Source organism: Sorex araneus, chromosome 1 (assembly GCF_027595985.1).
Source record: "Sorex araneus isolate mSorAra2 chromosome 1, mSorAra2.pri, whole genome shotgun sequence".
Lineage (NCBI taxonomy): Eukaryota > Metazoa > Chordata > Mammalia > Eulipotyphla > Soricidae > Sorex > Sorex araneus.
In genome coordinates, this window is record NC_073302.1 from 401,885,775 (window position 1) to 401,908,290 (window position 22,516).

A 22,516-nucleotide genomic window follows, 5' to 3' on the forward strand; every position below is an offset into this window, starting at 1 on the left:
CGGGCCCCCGAGCTTCCCCCCTCCCCCACTCCCGGCGCCCGCACCCACCTCGCGGCTGCGGCTTCACGTCCCCGTTCTCCTCGCGCGCGGCCCCGCCGGCCTCGCCCGGCCCGCCGAGGCCGTGCCTGCGCCGCTCCCGGTCGCGCTTCTCCTTGGGTCTGCGCGGCGGCTTGGCGCCGGCCGGGGACGCGGCGGCGGCGGCGGCGGCGGCGGGCGGCAGCAGCAGCCGCGGGGGCTGCGCGTGCAGCAGCGTAGGAGGCAGCAGCAGTTTGCGCGGCAGCGGCTGGGACGAGGCGGCGGCGGCGGCGGCTGAGGAGGGCAACCCCGGGCTGCCGGAGAACGAGAACCCGCTGCGAGCAGAGGACGGCGAGGGGGCGGCTGACAGAGCGGCGAAGCTCCACGCCGCGGGGCTGCCATAGCTCTGAGGCGAAGGTGCCGCCGGCGGCTGCAGCTGCCTGCTGTGGCCGCCGCTGCTCCCTTCTCCGTTCAGTCTCCGCGGCGTCTTCTTCTCCTCAGTCCGGACCTTCTTGGCGGACAGAGGACCTGGCGGGTCCCGGGAAGGGGGCTGCAGCTTGCCCAAGGCTTCTTTTTCCGAGACGGCGGCGGCGGCGGCGCCGTGCATGGGGCTCGGCGGCTCCGCCATTTTGCGCTCCTGTTGTATTTACTCTCCTCGGCTCCCGGGCGCGGGGTAAAAGGGGTGGGACCTCCGCGGGGAGGCGGGCGGGGAAAGGGGCACCGGCCGGGTTGGCCATTGGGTGAGCCACTCCGAGGAAGCCAATCCAAGCCATCCTCTCGAAACCCATCCTCTCGAAACCAATCCGAGGTCCGCATCTGAAACCCGAGAGGCGGGCTCGCCTAGCGCCCGCTTTGGAGGTCAAAGCTCGGCGGGGCGCGGTTTTGTGGCCGAGCTTGCTGCTGGGGAAGGTTTTCAATGGTCGCCAGCGTGAACTCGGCTGCCCCGTGGAGTGTCCGGGAAGAACCCTCGCTCCCGACCCCAGAGTCGGCCCCGGGCCCAGGTGGCGCTCATCTCTGCTCGAACAAGTTTTGTCTTGTATCACTTTCTCTTTTCCCCCCCGGGGGTACCATTTGGTACCCTGCCCAGACTGCCGCGGCTCTGAGAGCCTCGTTTCGGGGTTGCTGGATGCAGAGGAGAAAAGTTTGCCTGTAATTAAGTCCTTCTGCTCAGCTGGAGTAAATTGGTGGGAGGGGCTTAAAAAGAAATCCCTGGTGTTCTGGCCAGATGTGTTGCAGTTGTTAAAGTCGTCGGCTCTAAATACTTGGAGGGCCATCACTCCCAGCAAATGTACAACTTTCGGATTACTTCCAGACTTGAAGGTAAGACGTTGCCTGGATAACATTTTTTGTTCAGCTTAGTAGTGATGGACTTTAAAAGATTATATTTTTATTGCAATTTGTAAATATTTGGAAAGCAGTATTTTTTCCCCAGACCCCCGTGTTTTAGTGTTTGGTTTGAACCCGGAGTGTTCTGTATTGGGTAAGCTTGTGCTTTGAGTTCTAGATTAATTAATAAGAGGTTGGGTGGGTCAGTAATATACGATTGAATCCATTGTAATGCCAAACAAAGCTAGAAGCACGACTTTATTTCACTCGAAGATCTCGCGTGAAATGAGAAAGTCGAAGTGATAGATCTAAAAAATGAAGCCAAGTCAGGATATGACCAGTTAGACGCTAGAGTCAGAGAAGAAAGTCTGTTGGCAGCAACAGGCTGGGAACAGTTAAACGACTTTCTAGGATTACCTATTCTCATGACCCTACATAGTTAGAATTCTTTAATTTGTTTTCCCTGTTTTAAGTTTGGTTTTAAAAATAAGTGGGGCCTGGGGGCCATAGCTCAGGGGCAGTACTAGCCTTGCCTGTGTGAGTGAGGTCCTAAATTCAGTCCCCAGCACTGCAAGAAAGGAAAATTGGGTTAGGGAGATTGCCCCAGAGGATTAGAGTACTTTCTGGGTTCGACTTCTGAGACCATAAACAAAAACTTTTAAAATATATTTGCTTATAGATATTTCAAAAGTTTTACAGTAATAAAAGTTTTTACTTTTTGATATATAAAAGTGAAAAGCGTATAGTTGGAATTGACTGGCAACAGCTATCTTCATGAAAAGCAACAGTAAGTGGTAGCGTAGACAAAGAGAATCAGTGATGATTGTTGGGGACAAAGCTATAGAACAGCGGGTAGAGCGCATGCCTTGCACACCTGGGTTTGATCCTGGGTACCAGGGGTGCTCCTTGAGCACAGAACCAGGAGAGACCTTGAGCACAGCCAAGTTTGCCCTGCCCTCCTCCCCCCCCCTCCCCAAAAGTAAAAATTAGCGGAGGTAGAGATAGTTCAGTGGGTAAGGCTTTGCCTTGCATTGCTGACCAGAGTTTGATCCTCAGCATTTCAGTATGGTTCCTTGCACATTCCCCCACGCCACACGGCAGTCCCAAGTTCCAGGCCTGCTAGGAAAAAGAGAAAATTGGAAACAAAGCAAGAGTACAGTGGGTAGGGTGCTTGCTCTGCACACAGATCTGGATTCAATTCCCAGCATACTTCATGGCCCCCCCAAGCCCGCTGGGAGTGTTTTCTGAGTGAAGAGCCGGGAGTACGTCCTGAGCACTGTGAGTGTGGCCCCAAAACAGAAGGGATAAGGGAAGGGAGAGAGAAAGGCTAGCCAGAACAAGAGGACAATGGATAGGGTAATTGTATAGTGGTTAGGACATTTGCCTTGCGCTGCCAACCAGGGTTTGATAATCAGCATTTCATATGGCTTCCTGCATACCCTCCACCCCACCCCCAGCACCGCCAGTAATTCCTGAGTGCAGAGACAGGAGAGACCCCTGAGCAGTGTTGAGTGTAGCCCCCTCCCCCCAAAAAAAAATAGAACAAAATAAATATCTGTTACTCACTGCCTTTTTTTGATTTTGTTTTTAGTTTTTGAGCCATATCTGGTGATAGATGGGCTAGAGCAAAAGCACAGTAGGTAGAGTGTTTGCCTTGCATGCGGCCGACCCGGGTTCGATTCCATCATCCCTCTCAGAGAGCCCGGCAAGCTACCGAGAGTACCCCGCCCGCATGGCAGAGCCTGGCAAGCTCCTCATCGCATATTTGATATGCCAAAAAACAGTAACAAGTCTCACACTGGAGACATTACTGGTGCCCGCTCGAGCAAATCAATGAACAATGGGACAACAGTACTACAGTTCTACCTGGTGATGCTCATGCATTACTCCTGGCTGTCCTCTAGGGACCTATGGGATGCCTGGTCCTGGGCTGGCCATGTGCAAGGCAATGTACTATCAATGTACTATCAATCCAGACCCAGGGGTCATCAAAAGGTACTCACTACCTTAAAGGTACTCACTACCTTTTTATGACCTTATTTGGTGTATTTCATCTGTCAGAGCTTCTACTTTGTAAGAAGCATTTGAGTTTCTAACAGAAGTCACTTTCATATTTTTTCTTTTTTCTGGGGCCACACCTGTTGGTGCTCAGGGCTTACTCCTGGCTCTGCACTCCGGAGTCACTCCTGGCTATCTCAGGGGACTGTATGTGGTGCTGGGATCAAACCAGGATTGGCCATGAGCAAGTGAATGCCCAATCCACAGTACTATCACTCTGTGCCCCCTTCTGCATTCTAAACTTCTGCCATATTCAAAATCACATTGAACTCTGCTGCTAAAGTGGTTTCTATTTTAGGGTGAAAGAGATAATACAGGTGTAAAACACTGTTCAGTGTGCTGCCAAACAGGGTTCAAGATCTGGGCACCGCATGTACCCAAGCATTGCCAGGAACAACCCCAGCACAGAGTTAGGCCGACAAAGATGGGCCCCAAATAAAAAATAAAATATCTTCTTTATTGGTGAGCTTCCAGATACAGAAAAGTATCTATTATACAAATTAACATAATACTTGGAAACTTACAGCACTTATTCCTTCATCTTGCAAAATCAGACTTGATTTTGGTAAGACTTGATAAGCACCCATTAAAGTGTACTCTTACAATGAAGAACAAAATCATGGCAGTCCTACAAAACTAGTCATGCTCTGACCCCTTCTTCTCTATCAAGGTCAAAGTCTTTATTCCCTCACCCCCAGCCCCCGCGTTTTGGGTAACAACCAGCAATGCTCAGGACTTACTACTGGGTCTGCACTCAGGGATCACTTTTGGCAGGCGCAGGGGTGTAGGGAATAGAATCCAGGTCAGCTGTATGTAAGGAAAATGTTCTAGCCACTGTACTATCACTCCTTCCCCCTGCTGTTGCTCTTTATCTCACTCTACACACTTCTCTGTTAATTACTCATCACATTGTTTTCTAATAATTCATAAATGCTGACAGTTCCTAATAAAGGATGAAGGAAAGACGAGAATAAAACACACACGCAAAACACGAAAAGTGTCTACCAACGTTGTACACTTGGTTCTTGCTTCTGAAAGGCTGTAAGTTTTTCAAGGGCAGGGATAATGAATTTTTTAAAACTTGTTTGCAGAAGCCATAATGCCCAAAAGTAGAGAAAGAGTATGGGGAATATTATCTGCCATGGAGGCAGGGAGAGGGTGGGAAAGGGGGGGTATACTGGGGAGATTGGTGGTGGGGAATGTGCACTGGTGGAGGGATGGGTGTTTGATCATTGTGTGATTGTGACCCAAACACGAAGGCTTGTAACTATCTCATGGTGATTCAATAAAATTTAAAAAAAAAAAAACTTTGCAGAATATTTTGGACATCTAGGCATTATCAGCCCTCAGTCGGTTGAAAGCATAATAATATGTTTGTGATCTTACGATGAAAACGATGATTTACAAACTTAAATGTCAGATGGCTTCAGTAGTTTCTTTCTTTCTTTTTTTTTTTTCTTTTTGGTCACATACCCAGCGATGCTCAGGAGTTACTTCTGGCTCTGCACTGAGAAATTACTCTTGGCAGTGCTTGGGGGATCATATGGGGTGCTGGGGATTGAACACGGGTGGGCTGCATGCAAGACAAATGCCCTACCCTCTGTGCTATCACTCTGGCCCTCTTTTTCTTTTTTTTTTTTATGTTAAACATAAGACAGAGGAAGTGGTGTTGCAAGGTGCATTATCTCCTCGGCTCTAGTTGATTGTTCCTATATGGAAATGAAGTGAGCCTATTTACTCAATATCTAGGTTGTTTGCTTGTTTGGGGGGCATACCTGGCTGTGCTCAGGGATCACTCCTGGCAGGCTAGGGGGACCACGCAGTTTGCCAGGACTCTTAACTCAGGTTGACCACATGCAAAGCAAGCACCCTACCCACTATACTATCCCTCTGACCTCAGAATTTCTAGATTTTTTTTTTTTTAAGTAGAGGATTTCCTAAGAAACAATGCAAACCATACCAAATACACTAGTGGGTCAGATATAAACCAGTCTGACTTCTAAATTTATAAAGAGAGGGGGGCAAGGGATAGAGCTCAGGGTGCCTGCCTGCGTGTGTGAGATGTAGGCTCAGTCCCCAGCACTGAAAACACAAAAAGGAAAAAAAAAAAATAGACAAGAGTGGTTTAGTTTAGTGAAGGTAACTGTTTTGAGAGTTTCAATGGTGTAGGGTTGTGTTTTGTCTTAACTGTTGCTTTATTAAGTGTTTCGCAACTGGGCGACATCTCATGTAGCACAGAAGGTGCTGCTGTGTGCACGTGTCTCCACAGCCACGCCCTCGCCAGTCACTGGCACACACTGAAACTTCCCACCGCAGCAGATGTGTGTCAGCGGTGCTCCCACCCGTCCGCTGTGTCACTTAGAGGCTGGTCTCTGTGGTGTCCTCCTCTACTTCTGGGCCCAGCTGCATTTCACTCTTCACTTTTACCATCTTTTGGCTTTGTTCATGTTCCAGACCTTTTTGAGTCCAAAAGAAAAGAAAACCCTCTTTTCTATTGAACATTGTACTCTCCAAATCGTGGAGACAGGTCTTCTCTGGTTCAGGACATCTCCGTGTCTTTCACCGCCATAGTAACTTGCTCTTCTTTTAGACTCCTGTGACTCAATCCTGACTTTTTCTTTTCTTTTTTTTTTTTTTTGCTTTTTGGGTCACACCCAGTGATGCACAGGGGTTACTCCTGGCTCTACACTCGGGGATCATATGGGATGCTGGGAATTGAACCCGGGTAGGCCACGTGCAAGGCAAACGCCCTACCTGCTGTGTTATTACTTCAGCCCCTCCTGACCATTTGTGAATGATGACTTTAGGCACGTCTGGCCTTTTCAGTTTTTCCTGTGACACCACTTTAATATGAGAGCCAGCAAAATTGTTTTCTAAACAACCAAATTATTTTTTCTACCTTGCTCCCCCTGCCCCCGCCATAGTAAATATTTCAGACATGCTCTGCATAGTAAGTACTACTTTTCACATGAACACAGCCAAAGGTAATATGTAAGTTAATGGTCAAAAATGGACGTTTCATAAAATATCATAAAATTAGAAACCCAAGGGTGGGCAGGTTGGACAGGGTTGGGGGTAGTGGGCAGCAGAAGCAATAGTATAGCAAGCAGTGTACTCACCTTGCATGCAACTAAATTCTATCCTAGCATCACATAAGATACCCCAGACCAGGGGCTGGAGCAACAGTACAGTGGGTAGGGCATTTGCCTTGCACGCCTCCAACCAGGGTTCAATTCCCAGGATTCCATATGGTCCCCTAAGCACCACCAGGAATAATTCCTGAGCGCAGAGCCAGGAGTAACCCTGAGCATCGGTGGGTGTGATCCAAAAAAAAAAAAGATGCCCCAGACCCTGCCAGGAGTGATGCCTGAGTGCGGAGTCAGGAGTAAACTATTGATCACTGCTGGGTTTGACCCAAAACCAAGAAAGAAAAAATTAAATAAAACTAGGAGGCAGATGGATTTGAGCTACTGGGCATTGTATAGAGTACTAGAGGACTCTTTCTCTAGGATTTTGATTTCTACTTCTGTACATTGACAAAGATAGCTGAAGATCTCATTCCACAGGACCAGAGAGATAGTACAGTAAGGCACTTGCCCTCTACTCAGCCAACTCTGTTTCAATCTCCAGCACCACATGTGGTCAGCCAAGCATCTCCAGGGGTGATCCCTGAGCACAGAGCCAGGAGTAAGTCCTGAGCACGGCTGGATGTGTGCCAGGCCCCCCTGTCCCTCCCAAAAGAAATTTCTCATTGGCTTATGCTGTCAGCCACACTATTTTTTTCACTGTTCCTCGTTCATGCCTCTTGCCTCAGACCCTTTGCCCAGCTGTCTAGAATGCTACTTCCTTTCATCTGTGGTTCTTTATACAGATGTTATTAAGTCCTTTCTTCACATTCTATTTAAGGTAGCTCTTTTTCTTTTTTGATCATTCTCTATTTTCTTTCTTGCACATCACTTCTGGAGTTGCGATAATTTTTACTTTTTTTGTCTCTCTTCTCAGTGAGCTCCCTGGGGACAAACACTATGTGTTTCTTATTCACCCTATTTACCAGTGTATCTCCAGACTAGTCAAATGTCCTTTACATGTGTAGCACTCATCAAATGCTTACTGACTGGATAGATCAATGAACGACTCAGCCAGAATTTTTATTCATTAGTTTGTTTTCACCACTGATTAGAATTATTCAATGACAGTCCAAAGGTAAGGTGAAGGAAATCGCTCATAGACACGAAGGGCATGCTGCTCTTGTTTGATCCCTAGCAGTCCAGGTGCCATGAGTATCACCAGGAGTGACCCCAAGCACTGAATTCGAGAATCAATCCCCCACATCCCCTCCATATCACCAGGAATGACAAAAACAAAAGAAAGTTCAAGATAGGAAATGTGAAATTTTTAGCTTTCTGATAAATCAAGTTAGACCTACATGTGTGTTTTGCTTGTATTGACTGTTTCTTAATGGATAAGTTTCACTTTTTCTGAGTCTTAATACTCTGATACATTAAGAACTCACACACCTTGGGGGCTGGAACAATCATAGAGTGGGTAAGATGTTTGCCTTGCATGTGACCGACCTGGGTTCAATCTCTGTCACCCCACTTGGCCTTCTGAGCCTGCCAGAAGTTATACTTAAGCACAAAGCTGAAGTAAGGTCTGAGCACTACTGGGTGTGCCCCCACCACAAAAGAAGAAAAAAGAAAAAATCCACAACTCAAGAATTTAAGAATGCCTTTCCATAACTGTTCCATAGGTACAGAATAGTTCTAGCGGCAGATGTATACAAAGCAAGTATTTGGCTTGTTCTCTTTGGGGGGGAAGAGTGGACTGCACCTGACAATGCTCAAAGGTCACTTCTGGCTCTATGATCACCACCCCTGGTGGTGCTTGGGGAACCATATGGGATCAAACCCAGATCAGTACAGGACAGTACTTCTATACTATCTCTCTGACCCATCTTGTTTCTTCTATTTTTTTAATTGGAAGAATATCACAGCATAACATTATGTAAGTTTCAGGCATTCTTTAAAAATCAACAGGCTTCGGGTCTGGAGCGATAATACAATAGATAAGCCTTGCATACAGCCAACCTGGGGTTGATCCCTGGCATCCCATCTGGTTCTCCAGGCACTGCCAGGAATAATTCTTGAGTGCAGAGCCAGGAATAACCCTGAGTACCACCAGGTGTGGCACTAAGACAAAAATAAACAGATGCCAAGTTTCTAGCTTGAATTTTCTGTGGGTATATACTTCATACAGAGTTGCTAAGGGCTTTAAGAAAGATGCAGGGGCTGGAGCGATAGCACAGAGGGTAGGGCGTTTGCCTTGCATGCATGCAGCCAACCCGTGTTCAATTCCCAGCATCCCATATGGTCCCATGAGCACCACCGGCAGTAATTTCTGAGTGCATGAGCCAGGAGTGACCCCTGTGCAATGCCAGGTGTGACCCAAAAAGCCAAAAAGAAAAAAAAAAAGATACTGACAGGGCCAGGGTGATAATACAGCAGGTAAGGTGTTTACCTTGCATGCGGTGGACCTGGCGTTTATCCCCAGCATCTCATATGTCCCCCTGAGCACCACCTGGAGTAACCCCTAAGCATTGCCGAGCATGACCCAAAAAAAAAAAAAAAAAGTTGACATAATCCTGGCCCTAGAAAAAAATCTGTTTATCTAAAATAGCCAAATGTGAGTACAACTTCATAGGGGAGACAATTACCTGTTAGATTCATTGCCACTGTTAGTTTTCTTTATTATTACAAAAGCTTTACAGACTTACCCTATTAGCACCCAGTATTTTTATGCTTCTCCTCTTCTCAGGCATAATTAAATGGTAAAAGTCCCCCAAGTTCCCATTCTAGGACCTTTGTTTCATCACCTTTTTCCCAAACAATCTCAAATATCTTGAACATTTTTTTTTTTAATCCCATTTAACAGACACAGCTCCCCAGGATACATCTCTAAGCCTGATCGAGCTTCATCTGTGACCTGACTAGGTAGCATCTTCGACACATGTAAAAAGCACCTCAAATTCAGCATGTCTGAGGCAGGCCTGCTCATATCTGTTTTCCTCTTCTCCTTTCCCATGCAGGCTTTTTTTTCATTCAAATTCACATGTGCCTAGCCTTAAAAATAAAGGAAAATAAATTGCCAGGGAAGAGTCCAGCAGTCAGGGCTTGTGTCTGGCCTGTGCTGCGTCCGGGTTCAATTCCTGGCACCACGTGGTTCCCCAGGCTCTTTCAGGCACAGCACTGAGGTCCCTAGCACCACCTGAGTGGCCCCGCATGCCTGGCACGCAGGGCCTGAGCAGCATCTCATCTTGCCCAGTTGGCTGGGAATAACCAACCCTGGACCTCCTGAGTACCACTCGAGAGGCCCACACACTTCTCCTTGTTAAAAAAAAAAATATATATATATATGTATATATATGTATATATATATATATATATATTGCCCTATTAGCCTTTCTCTTTTTCTTTTTCTTTTTTAATTATTGAATCACCCTGGAATACAGTTACAAAGCTTTCATGATTTTCAGTCATACAATGATCGAACACCCATCCCTCCACCAGTGCACATTTTCCACCACCTTTGTCCCCACTATCCCACCTGCTACCGCCACTGCATCCCACCCCCTGCCTCTATGGCAGATCATTTCGTTCTTACTCTGTCTCTACTTTTGGGCATTATGGTGTGCAATACAGATCCTGGGAGGCCATCATGTTTGATCCTTTATCGTCTTTCACAACTAGCCTTTTTCTTAGGAAATGGCAGTGGTCTTGGTAAAGTCTTTGCAAATGAGACTTGACAAGTGAGGATGAGGGGAGGCATTTAGCCTACTGTCCTCCTCCCCTCCCCCCCCATTTCTCTCTTTGACTTGTCTTTGCGGGGGTGGGAGAGGGAAAAGGGCAACTCTTATTCAACATCTCAGGTAAGCTGAATTTCCACCCCTTAACTTGCAATATTGTTTTACAGTAAATATGGCTCAATGATTGGCTTGACCACAATCTTCTTTTCAGTTTGAGTATTTACTTAAGTTCAGGAGAAGGAGAACAAACTAGGGGAAAGTGAAGTTGAAAATTGTAGGCAAAGGAGTGGCCACTAGTTAAAGGGTTTATTGGAGAACCAGAAGCAACCACAAAAGCAGGAAGAAAGTGAAAAGAGTAAAAGGGGCCAAATCAAGTAACTAGAAGCCATCTATAAATATCTCTGGGTTAATTGTGCTGCCAGAATTTTTATGTGGATGAACAGCAAATCAATTTGATTATTTATTTTAAGGAAGCCCATAAAAGGCAGAGCAGGAGCCTTATTCAATATAATAAATCTCTGAGAAGAAAAGCATAAATCTTGTGGACTTAGTTCTCTGGGAAGAGGGAACTACTTTAACTGGGAAATAAAAAAAGCAGTGTGTAGAGAGTAAAGCGTTATAACCTCAGAGTCTAGATGTGCCAGGAAAAGGGAAGGGAGGGAGGGAGGCTCAGAGAATGCCTGGATTGAAAATTCAATCCTGTATCCAGTTTGTGATTCTCCTTTATCACATATCTTTTGCACTTAGAAAAATTTCAGGCACCAGATTTATTGTTCACTGCTTCATGGTTTTGGGCATGGTCCTATTAGACCATCATTATGTGAGGGGGAATGACATTTACTGGGTGCCTCTTCTAATCCTGAGCATTTTCCTTTATCCCTGGCTTAAGGAATCTTCCAGGGCATTTTTCAAAACCAAACTGGAATGCCATAACCAAGCCGGAATGCCTTGTTCTGTCTAACTCTTAAGAATATTTGGGGCTGGAGCCATAGCACAGCGGGTAGGGCATTTGCCTTGCATGCGGCCGACCTGGATTCGGTTCCCTGCATCCCATATGGTCCCCTGAGCACTGCCAGTGGTAATTCCTGAGTGCAGAGCCAGGAGTAACCCCTGTGCATCGCCAGGTATGACCCAAAAAAAGCAAAAAAAAAAAAAAAAAAACAAGAATATTTTCTTTTGGGCTGGAGTTATCATAGAGTGGATAGTGCACTTACCTTGGAGTCAATCCCTGACATACCATATGGTGCCCCAAGTACTAGGGGCACTCCAGTAGGAGTGATTCCTGAGTTAGAGCAAGGAATAAGACCTGATCATCACCTGTTGTGCACCCCCTCCAAAAAAGAAAAAAAGAAAGAAACACTATCATCTTGGGCTGGAGATGTGACTTGGTGGTATTGAGCTTGCTTTGCCTTGCATTTGTGAGACCCTGGGTTCAATTCCTGGCCCACCAAAACAAAAAGACTGTCATATTATTTTGCACTAATCCACTCATACAACAACAGATAGTACAGATAGTACTGAGTATCCATTGTACCGAGCCTTGTGTGCTAATATGATTGAGAGGCTAGATAAGAGATAAAGGGCAGCTCTGGGGTTAAAATGCTATAGAGGCAGTATGGGAACTGGAGCAATAGCACAGTGGGTAGGGCGTTTGCCATGCACGTGGCCGACCCAGGTTCGATTCCTCCGTCCCTCTCAGAAATCCCGGCTAGCTACCGAGAATATCTCGCCTGCACAGCAGAGCCTGGCAAGATACCCGTGGCCTATTCGATATGCCAAAAACAGTAACAAGTCTCACAATGGAGGCGTGACTGGTGCCCGCTCAAGCAAATCAATGAACAACGGGACAACAGTGCAACAGAGGCAGCATGAATGATGATTCGGGAAAATACAGAAGGCAAACCTACCAGCCTAGTTTTAAACATGAGGAGAAGCATCCCAGAGAAAATAATTTTGGAGCCAGATTTTTATTTTTAAGTGTAGCAAGCAGAGAAGATGGGAAAGGAGCTCTCAAGAGACTGAGGAAGTAAAATTGCGCGCTCGAGTGTGTGTGTGTATGGGGGGGAGGGGTTGAAGGGACAGGGGGAATTGTGAAGTAACATCTCATTCAGTGTGGTAGACTCTGTGAGAAGTCCCGTGCAGTTCAGCTCTACAGTCAAGAAGGGCACTAGACCAAGAGGCATCTCAGAACAGACTGCAGGTTTTGTAGAAGAGCCTGTTTGTGAAAGGTGGTACTTGGTGATCGCCTTGGCCTGCTAAAGTCAGAGAACACAGCTAGTGTACTTAAGGGCTTTCAAGAGGAAGCCTGAGAAAGGTTCACTGGACTGTGTTTGACTTCCTGCTAATTGCTCGACAACTTCCCCAGGTACTGCTTTCTTACTTGAGATTTTATTTCTGTGTGCCATGCAGCACTCATTTGCCTTTTTACTATTGCAGTTATCACAGCTTTTCTTCCAACCAGACAACTTTAGGAAAGATTCAAAATTCTACAATCAGATTTACCTTCCGCTTATTAAAAATTATTGTTTTGGTTGGCTTGGGGCTACACCCAGCAATGCTCAGGAGTTACTTACTCCTGGCTCTACTCAGGAATTACTCCTGGGTGTCTGGTGGACCATGTGGGTTGCAGGGTCAGCTGCATGCAAGGGAAGCAGCCTACTCATTTTACTATTTCTCCAGTGCCCCAAATTATTCAAATTTAAAATACATTATTCATTTCATACTAACTCATCACTTTATTCAAATGTAATTATAGGGCTGGAGAGATAGCTCAATGGGCTGTCTGTATGCTTTGCATGCTTGAGGCCCAGACTTGGTTCTTGGCACCACATGGTTTTCCTTCAAGCACAGCTGAGGGCATCCTACAAGCACTGAGCCAGGAGTAGCCCCTAAGCACCACTAGGTATGGTCCAAAGAAACTAAATAAATGGATATATCTATAGTTCTATTTCTGATGATAGTTTTTGTTTCAAAGTATTAACATTAAGTGAAATAGTAAAATTGTGAAATAATATTAGCACTGTAGCACTGTCGTCCCATTGTTCATCGATTTGCTCAAACGAGCACCAGTAACGTCTCCATTGTGAGACTTGTTGTTACTGCTTTTGGCATATCAAATATGCCATGGGTAGCTGCCAGGCTCTGCCATGCTGGCAGGATACTCTCAGTAGTTTGCTGAGCTCTCCGTGAGGGATGGAGGAATCAAACCCGGGTCGGCCGCGTGCAAGGCAAACACCCTATCCGCTGTGCTATCGCTCCAGTCCAAGATAATATTAATTGCAAAAAATATTTAAGCGTGTCTTTTTTATTGTTTTTTCTTGGGTGAAACCCAGCGATGCTCAACGATGCACACTCCTGGCTCTGCCCTCAGGAATTACCCATGGCAGCGCTCAGGGAACCATATGGGATGCTGGGAATCAAACCCAGGTGGGCCGCGTACAAGGCAAACTCCCTATCTGCTGTGCTATCACTCCAGCCCCTCAAAGTATTTATTTTTAAGAGAGGGGAAAAAAGACATGCTTTGGGCTGGAGCGATAGCACAGCGTGTAGGGCACTTGCCTTGCACACGGCCCACCTGGGTTTGATTCCCAGCATCCCATATGGTCCCCTGAGCACCGCCAGGGGTAATTCCTGAGTGTAGAGCCAGGAGTGGCCCCTGTGCATTGCTAGGTGTGACCTAAAAGGCATAAATAAATAAATAAATAAATAAATAAATAAATAAATAAATAAATAAATAAATAAATACTTTGAGTCAGAAAGATAGTACAACAGGTAGGACACTTGCCTTGCCTGCAATTTACCCAGGTTCAATCCCCGGCACATCCATATAGTCCCATGAGCACCACCAGGAATGGTCTCTGAGTGCAGAGCCAGGAGTAAGCCCTTAGGCACCACCAGATGTGACCCAGTAGACATAAACAAGCAAACAAACATGTTCTTTGGCAGGTATGGGTTGTATACCTCCAAAAACTTGTGTTGAAGTCTTGACCAGTAGTAACTCAGAACATGATCATATTTGTAAATGTCATTGCAGATTTCATCGGTTAAGAAGAAGTTCTATTGAAACAGAGTAGGCCTATAATCCAGTATGACTGGTGTGTCCTTACAGAAAGGAGAATGCCGACATCCTCTTTTTGCAATTGCCTGCTTCCCAACTTGGGTTGGAATCATTTCCTTTTGGTTTAGTCCACGGGCACTCTCCTCTCTCCGGAAGCCCATGTTCTCTCTTGACCTGTAACCTTTTCTCTCTCCCCTTTCAATAAAATTGCTTCACAAACAAGTGAGGGTGGAGGGGCACACAGGTGAAGAGGAAGGCGGAGAAGTTGGTGATGCTTCTCCAAACCAAGAAACGCTGAACTGGCCGGCATGACATCAAAAATTAAGGGAGAGATAGGAAGGAAGACACAGAAGCCTGCAGACGGCCCCCGCTCTGCCAGCACTGCAGACTCAGCCTGCTGCCAGCCTGGAGAGCTGTGAGCCTGAACTTTGTGCTGTTCCAGCCACCCAGGCAGTGGTGCTCTTGTTACAGCACCACTAGAAAAGTGATACGGGATGTGATGAGAGAGCTCGCAGAGTCTGCTTAAAGGGTGAAGAACTGTTCATATATGAGGCCCGTTGACTGAGGCCAGACAGCAGAGTCACCGGGTTGCTGCTCGGGACGCTGGGCAGCACATACGGGAGTGCTGAGATGGAGCGTGTAGCCACTCCCTTCCGGGCAGGCTCCTTGGCGCGGAGATGTCTCCAGGCTCTGTATGTATGTCAGCAAAATCTAGAAGTCAGTAGTTCACTACTTGATTTTTTAGTGTGTGTTTGGGAGCCACCCCCAGTATTTCTCGGAGCTTATTCCTGGCTCTGCACCCAGGAGTCATTTCTGGCAGGACTCAGGGCGCTGTCTGGGGTGCCAGGGATCAGACCCACATGGGCCGCATGCAAGACAAATGCCCTATCTTTTGTATTCTCTCTCTCTGGCCCATATTTTTTTAAAATTGCATCTCTCTGGGCCATGGAACATTTGACAATTTTTGGCTTTACTGATGCAGTTCAACTAAAGTATTTTGAATTGGAACCACTTTATAAAAAAAATCCACGTATATTTGTAATAGTTCTTTCTGCTTATTTTTGTAAGTAAAAAGTATAAAGTTTATTAATTGCATGCATACCTCTTATACCTATGGGCGATGGCAAGAAAAAGTAATTCCTGACTTTTTAAGACATGTCCTTTTCAGACTTTAAAAAGCAGAGAAGGGCCAGTGCCACAGGATAGCGAGGAGGATGCGTGTCTTGCACACGGCTCAGCCAGGTTTGATCCCAGCTCCTGTATGATTCCCTGAGCCTGCCAGGAATGATTCCTGAGCTCAGCGCCAGGAGTAAATCCTGACCACTGCCAAGGTGGCTCAAAACACCAAAAAAAAATTTTTTTTTAATTAAAAAAATGTTTTTGAAAAAGACCTCTTAAAATTAACCTTAAAAAAAAAAAAGCCTGAAATATCTTTGGTGTATAACATACAGGGTTTATGTATACAGACTGATATGTCAGCATTTTACTATGCTACAACGTGTCACCAAAAGTCTGATTTCATCCCATCACCATATCATTAATCCCTTTTTCCAGTGTATTCACACCTGTTCCCTGTTCCTCTGGTATTCACTATTTTTTCTTGTGTCAAATGAATGCGTCTGTAAAAGCTTCCTTCATGGGCCATAATTGCAATGGAAAGCTTATCCCATTCAACAGGACTGACCATTTGTATATCGGTCCCTTAATATTTTAAATCTTTGTTTCTTATTTTTAGTCTGGAAGTTCTGTATCTTGTGAATATATCATTTATTCACTGTGATTTGTTAGAATGAAAAGAAATGTCCATGGATAGAAATAATAAATATGCAATTGACCTATCATCCTTTGATTGTGCTTGGAGCTGGAACTGGATTTATAAGGGGCCAACTTTAATATGGCCTGTGTCCTACACTGTTCAGTAATAGAATGACTATGGACTGGGGAGGGGGGGCGGGGGTATAAAGGGCTGGAGCTTCTGCTCTACATAGAGGAGCCCTGAGTTTCATTCCCCAACCAGGTATACTGTTCCACAGAGAAAACCTCATTTCTGGGGCTAGAGAGATAGTACAGCAGGTAGAGCACTTGCCTTGTACCAGCAGCCTGAATTCCATGCCCAGCATCCCGTACGGTCCCCTGAGCCCCATCAGGAGTAATTTCTGAGTATATAGCCAGGAGTAACCCCTGAGCATTGCCAGGCATGCCCCAAAAAGCAAGAGAAAGAAAGGAAGGAAGAAGAGTCATTTCTCATTAAGGGACTTCCTTTTTTGTGTTTTCAACACTTTAAACATTTTGTTGTTGTTGTTCTATTCATGTAAACATGCCTTCCTCAACTTTGAACTCGAATAATAACAGATTTTAAAACTTGTTTGTCCAGTTTACTATATGGTTATTTTTCTCTTCACCCATGACTTAAATCTTTTTTTTTTTTTTTTTTTGCTTTTGGGGTCACACCCAGCCATGCTCAGGGGTTACTCCTGACTCTGCACTCAGGAATCACTCCTGGCAGTGCTCAGGGGACCATATGGGATGCTGGGAATCGAACCTTATGGGATGCTGGGTCGGCCATGTGCAAGGCAAACGCCCTACCTGCTGTGCTATTGTTCCAGCCCTGACCCATGATTTAAATCTTACTGTTGAAAACTGATAAGATAAATATTTGAAACTGTACATACATTTTATGTTTAGATTATTTTAAGACGCTGGTGAGATAGTAAGGGGTTAAGGTGCTTGCCTTGAATGCAGCAAACTGTAGTTTGATCACTGGGACCACACATGGTCTCCTAAGCACCTCCAGGACTGAATACCTCAGACCCAGGAGTAAGCCTGGAGCACTGCCAGGTATGGTCCAACTCCTCCCCCACCATGCTACTCACCAAAAAATTCTTAGGATCACACAGAGAAGTTAGGGCTATCAGTCAAGTCTTTGGAAATACGTGGTATTTATCAATGGCTCATTTTTCTAATATTAAGATGGGGAAGTAGCCAGTCTCCATAAGTCATAGTTCAGAGTCTTTTTTAACCTTTTCCTAAAATGTACATGTGGAAAGTTCTGAAACATGGAATATTCAGATAAATTGATTGTCAATCATTTTAATATTTAATCAGTCATTTAATAAAACAACACTTTTTTTTCATTCCTTGGCAAATATTTATGGAGCCCCTACCATTATGCTTAGTTTTACATAGACAAAGGCACAAATGAACATGATTTAATTGTGGAATGGGATCGATATATTATAAAAATTTACATTATGTATAATTTCTGACAAATTATAAAAGGAAGAACGTTCTGAAATAGCAGGAGTAAAGCTGCTTTAAAGTAGGGGTAGAAAAAATATCCGAGGTGAAAAGACGCTTTCTTGGCAGGTAGCAGCTTGGACAAATGCCCTGAGAGAGTCCAGAGCTAGACTTGTTCAAAATGCAGGTGAATCCTTCAGTTCTCTGAGGAAATTGTTTTTCTCTGCATGCTTTTTCTCTGCGTATTTCTATGTATAGAAATATCTGTACATAGCTAAGATGTGGGGATTGAGGAATTCAAAGCAAGGTTGAAGAAGTAGATGGGACTACCAGGCTCCTTCAAAAAATGAAAAGTCAACTTACATTTTATAAAGATCATGAGCTAGGGACTGCTCATGGAATGGAAAAGCAAAAGTGAATATAAGAAGGACAGATATAATGTGCTTTGGATGCCAAGATAAGAACCAAAGAAAGTGCTAAGTAAACAAGCTTGTGAGTCAAGGACAAGGGCCTTAACTTGCTCCTCAATCCACCTCTTCAGAAGTTAAGCAGAGTAATCTTAGCCATTTATCTTTGTATCTCTACAACTCCCAGAACCCCTCACACCCCAGCACAAGCTTAGAGAGAGAATGACTTTTGGCAAGAGTTTAATCAAGCCCTTGAAGAAAGTAATTACGAAGTTTGTACTAGGTGTTTGTGCAATTAAGGGAGTAGCCACCTAGAATGGATATTCATCTACAAAATAACTGACTGATCTTGTGGAAAAAGCCAGTGGCCAGTGCGAGGAAAGGGGAAGGGGAAGGGAGAGACAGAGCAACCACTAGACACTGGCCAATACTGTATACCTACACCCAGTACCTCTGAGGTGGTGGGGTACACTCACATTTAGTGGACTCCAGGCTTTCTCTTGATTCTGTGCTCAGCTCTCACTTCTGGCAGCCCTCTGTGGGACCATAAGCATTACCAGGATCGAATCTGGGACAGGCAGGTCCAAGGCAAGTGCCCTAACTCCTGTGCTATTGGCATACTTTAATCCATTGCAAGAGAAAATGAAGCAATAGCCAGAGTAAGATCCAAGAGCCAGAGAAATAGCACAGTAGGTAGGGCACTTGCCTTACTTGTGGAGAGAAGACCAGAAGTGATTCCTGAGTGCAGAGCCAGGAGTAATCCCTGAGCATCATTGATTGTGGCTAAAAAACTCAAGGGTGGGCGGTGAGGGGGGCGTTGAGGGAGAAGATTTGCTAGTCATGGCTGCCTTTTATACGAGTTAACTCAGGCTGACCCAGCATCCTTGCTAAATCTTCCTGGACCTATCAGGTGGGCAAGCCTCTACTGGAACAGCAGTCATAATGAGCCAAAGCCTGATCACTGCCCTTTCCCTCCCCCAACCCGTGCCCAAGGCATTTGCAAAACCAGCAGAACAGTAGCCTCTGGAGTCCTAGGAGCCTTTACCTGGCCTTCCCTGGCAGATGTGAGGTGCTTCACCTCCCTGTGTCACTCCCAGCGTCTGCAAAAGGGAGTGACTGTCCCAAGCCTCACTGTCTTTCTGCACTCTGCACCACCAGGTCCCTGACCTCTGTCCTCCACCAGTGCATTTTCCAGAACCAGATTCTCTCCTCCATGGTCGGCCTCACCATTCTCCTTGGGTTGTGGTTTTACACCTGTTGAAAAAAAAAATTCTTTCTTGGCGCTGGAGCAATAGCGCAGCAGGTAGGGCATTTGCCTTGCACGTGGCCAACCCGGATTCGATTCCCAGCATCCCATATGGTCCCCTGAGCACCGCCAGGAGTGATTCTTGAGTGCATGAGCCAGGAGTAACCCCTGAGCATTGCCAGGTGTGACCCAAAAACAAAAACAAAAAGATCCTTCTTATCTACTTCCTGGGGTTCCTGGCAGGGGCAGAGTGGTGGTGGATAAGCCTGTACTGTCAGCCAGCCAGTAATCCAACATGTGTCGTTCATTCATCATGCAGGCAGATTAAAGAAAATTGGAACACAGAAGGAAGGAAGGACCAGGGGGATGACTCTGCAGAGTAGAGCACATGCTTTGCACACGCGAGCTTCAGGTTCAGGCTCCAACCACACCTGGTTCCCCAATACCCTACTGGGGTATGACGTTGAGCGCTGCTGAGTGTCGCCCCCCAACAAATTTCCCAAAGTAAAAGTCTGCAATTGCTTGGTACTGGAGAGACGGTGAAGCAGGTAAGGCACTTGCCTTCTACGGAGCTGACCTAGATTTGATCCCTCGTACCACATATGGTCCACCAGCACCTTCAGAAGTGACCCCTGAGTGCAGAGCCAGGAGTAAGCCCTGAGCATGCTAGGAGTGGGAGTGGCCCAAAAAATAAAAAGTTTACAAGTGTCCACAAGTTACACATAAATCCACCCACATATAGTGTACCATTATTCCTTCACTCAGGCAATTACCACCTACTTACCAAATATTAGTAGCTCATTGCCAGACCTTCTTAAGAGTTAAAGCATACATCCAAGTCTCTTCCCCAACACCATGCATTGCTGACTGGAGGACAAGCCACCCTGCACAATAGGTGACCGGGAAGGGCAGGGAACAGAAGGAGACATGGGGCCTGATTTGAAGGAAACCCTCCTCTCTGCCATGTGCATCACTGGAACTGGTGTGAGAAGAAACAAAGGGTGACAGGGTTGACTGTCAGAGGGTGACAGGGCTGAGTGAAATGGGGAAGTTTCCCAGCTGAACATTTTGATCTCCGTGGCATCTTCCCCTGTCAGGAGTGATGCACTGACCACAGGGGCCTGTTGACCAAACCTCTGAAGGGATCACTTCTGATTCTCCTGGGGGACTAGGGAGATACTTCAGGAGCAAGGCACCACATGCTCTCCACATGGCACCACCAGAAGTGACCCCTGAGTTCTGGTGCCAAAACCCAAAACAAACTTTTTTTTGGGAGGGGAGTTTCGGGGGAGCTCACCCATTGATGCTCAGCGCTTATTCATGGCTCTGCACTCAGGGCCCTCTAGCAGTGCTCAGGGAACCATATGGGGTGCCAGGGATCAAACCCAGCCTGTGCCAAGCAAGCACCCTACTGCTGTACTAATCTCTCTGGCCAAAACTTACATGTTTTTGTCTGGATAAATTTTATCCCACTTTGTAGGGCGTTTGCCTTGCACGCGGCCAACCCGGGTTCAATTCCCAGCATCCCATATGGTCCCCTGAGCACCGCCAGGGGTGATTCCTGAGTGCAGAGCCAGGAGTAACCTCTGTGCATTGCCAGGTGTGACCCAAAAAGCAAAAAAAAAAAATTATCCCACTTTACTGTGGTATCAGAATACAGAATTGCCCTAGAGTTCACCTATATGTTGGCCGGTTGCTTGGTTGATTGTGGATCAACCCCTGCAGCGCTCAGGGTTTACTCCTGGCTCTGCAAGCTCAGGGCTTGGGGGATCAAAAGGAGGTGCCCGGGATTGAACCCGGGTCAGCCACAAGCAAGGCAAATGCTTCCCCCTGTATTGTCTTCTATGAGGTGTGTTGTAGCAGTGCTAGGAAACTGGCTTGAGGAAGGGAAGAACGAGGGCTCCTCCGACCACTTCTATCCTCTTCTAGTGAACTAGTGATACTGGCAATCTAGTGGGCAAAATGTTCCTCAGGGCTGGGAGCAGAAGGGTTGCACATGAGGAGGAGCTTGTGGGAACCTTCAGTTTATAGTCAGTGGATTCAAAGATAGGTGACAAAGTGGACTTGGATTGGTGTGACACAGTGAGTGTGGGGGGAGCACAGTGGGTCTCAGTGGGCTGAGTCCCTAACCTCTGAGATCTGTCACTATGAATCAAGAAGGTCAGAACCCAGCTTCAATATAGATAAGGCAGTTCAGCACCATTTGGGGGAGAATTATGTATCACTGTCGGGGTTCCCGGTGAACCACACCTGCCTCTCCTGCCTTCACACACACAAGAACTACTTGGTTTGCAATGAGGCCTCCAAGTGTGCTGGGTTTTTTTTTTAAGAACATTGATCAGGAATGGAGAGAAGTGCCAAGCACGTGCTCGCATGTAGGAGGCACCTGGGTGTGATCCTGGCACCACATGGTTTGCCAACATTGTTTTGGATGTGGCCCCCAAACCAGAAAGCAAAAAGCAAATGAACATTCTTCATACTTCACCGGATGATTTTTGCTTTTTTGTTTTGTTCTTGGGCCACACCTTTCTGTGTTCAGGGATCATACGGGGTACTAGGAATTGGACCCTCGTGCTGCATGCAAGGCAAATAAATGCCCTAACGGCTGTACTATTGCTCCAGCCATGATTTTCACTTTTTTTTTTTAACATTTTTAAAATGTAATCCATCTTGGTTTGTAATGCAATGAGTTTTCTATTTTCTAAATTTCTTTTAAACTAAGTGTAACATTGGATTTAATTGTTTTAACAATAGCGTATGTACAGAATTGCAAATTATAAACAGCTCCATGAATTTCTTGAAAGCTTTTTAAGGGTTTTCAAAATATTTAGTCTCTACTGCAATTGATCTGTTTTGTTTTGTTTTATGCTCTTAATCACCTGATTAAACTTTCTGTTTAGCATAAGCCTCAGGCTTGGGAACCTTTTCCTCATATACTTGTAATTAATCATCATCGTGCATTTGACAGAACATGCCCAGTTCTTTTAACAATTTCTCAGAGGTCTAATTTCGCAAACCTTTAATCAATTCCTGTTCTCCTCTGAACACTTTCCAGGTTTTTTTTAATACAGCATGACATGTAAAATTAAGTATAGTTTGTTCCAACTGAAGCCTGCCTGATGCCAAATAAAGCAAAAATAATTGCTTGTCTCCTTTTTCACACATATACCTTAATGTGATCTTATAAAATATTTGTCTCTATTTAAAGGTAGAGACAGGCATCCTACTTAGCACCAACCCTAATTGTTGGATATTTGTCTCATTTCAAAGTAGAGACACACATACTACTTATAATTGTTGGATATTGGCTTTGTTTCATCCATGGCTGGCTTAGTATTTCTAGATATTGCTTGTGATCCAATAGCATA

At 45.7% G+C, this 22,516-nt stretch overlaps 1 protein-coding gene and 1 long non-coding RNA gene across 2 annotated transcripts in view; one reads left to right on the plus strand and one right to left on the minus strand.

The window, feature by feature from the left end:
* The window catches only part of RSBN1L (round spermatid basic protein 1 like), a 67,909-nt gene extending 67,232 nt beyond the window's left edge, over positions 1-677 (minus strand). The window contains exon 1 of the mRNA XM_055141083.1: positions 49-677. Coding sequence (XP_054997058.1) covers positions 49-643 — 595 coding nt within the window. The 5' untranslated portion in view covers positions 644-677. The remainder of the gene's footprint in view (positions 1-48) is intronic.
* A 220-nt stretch (positions 678-897) lies between these two features.
* Positions 898-22,516, plus strand: part of LOC129405522 (uncharacterized) — a 107,533-nt gene continuing 85,914 nt past the window's right edge. Inside the window, exon 1 of the long non-coding RNA XR_008630624.1 lies at positions 898-1,335. This is a non-coding gene — a long non-coding RNA (uncharacterized LOC129405522). The remainder of the gene's footprint in view (positions 1,336-22,516) is intronic.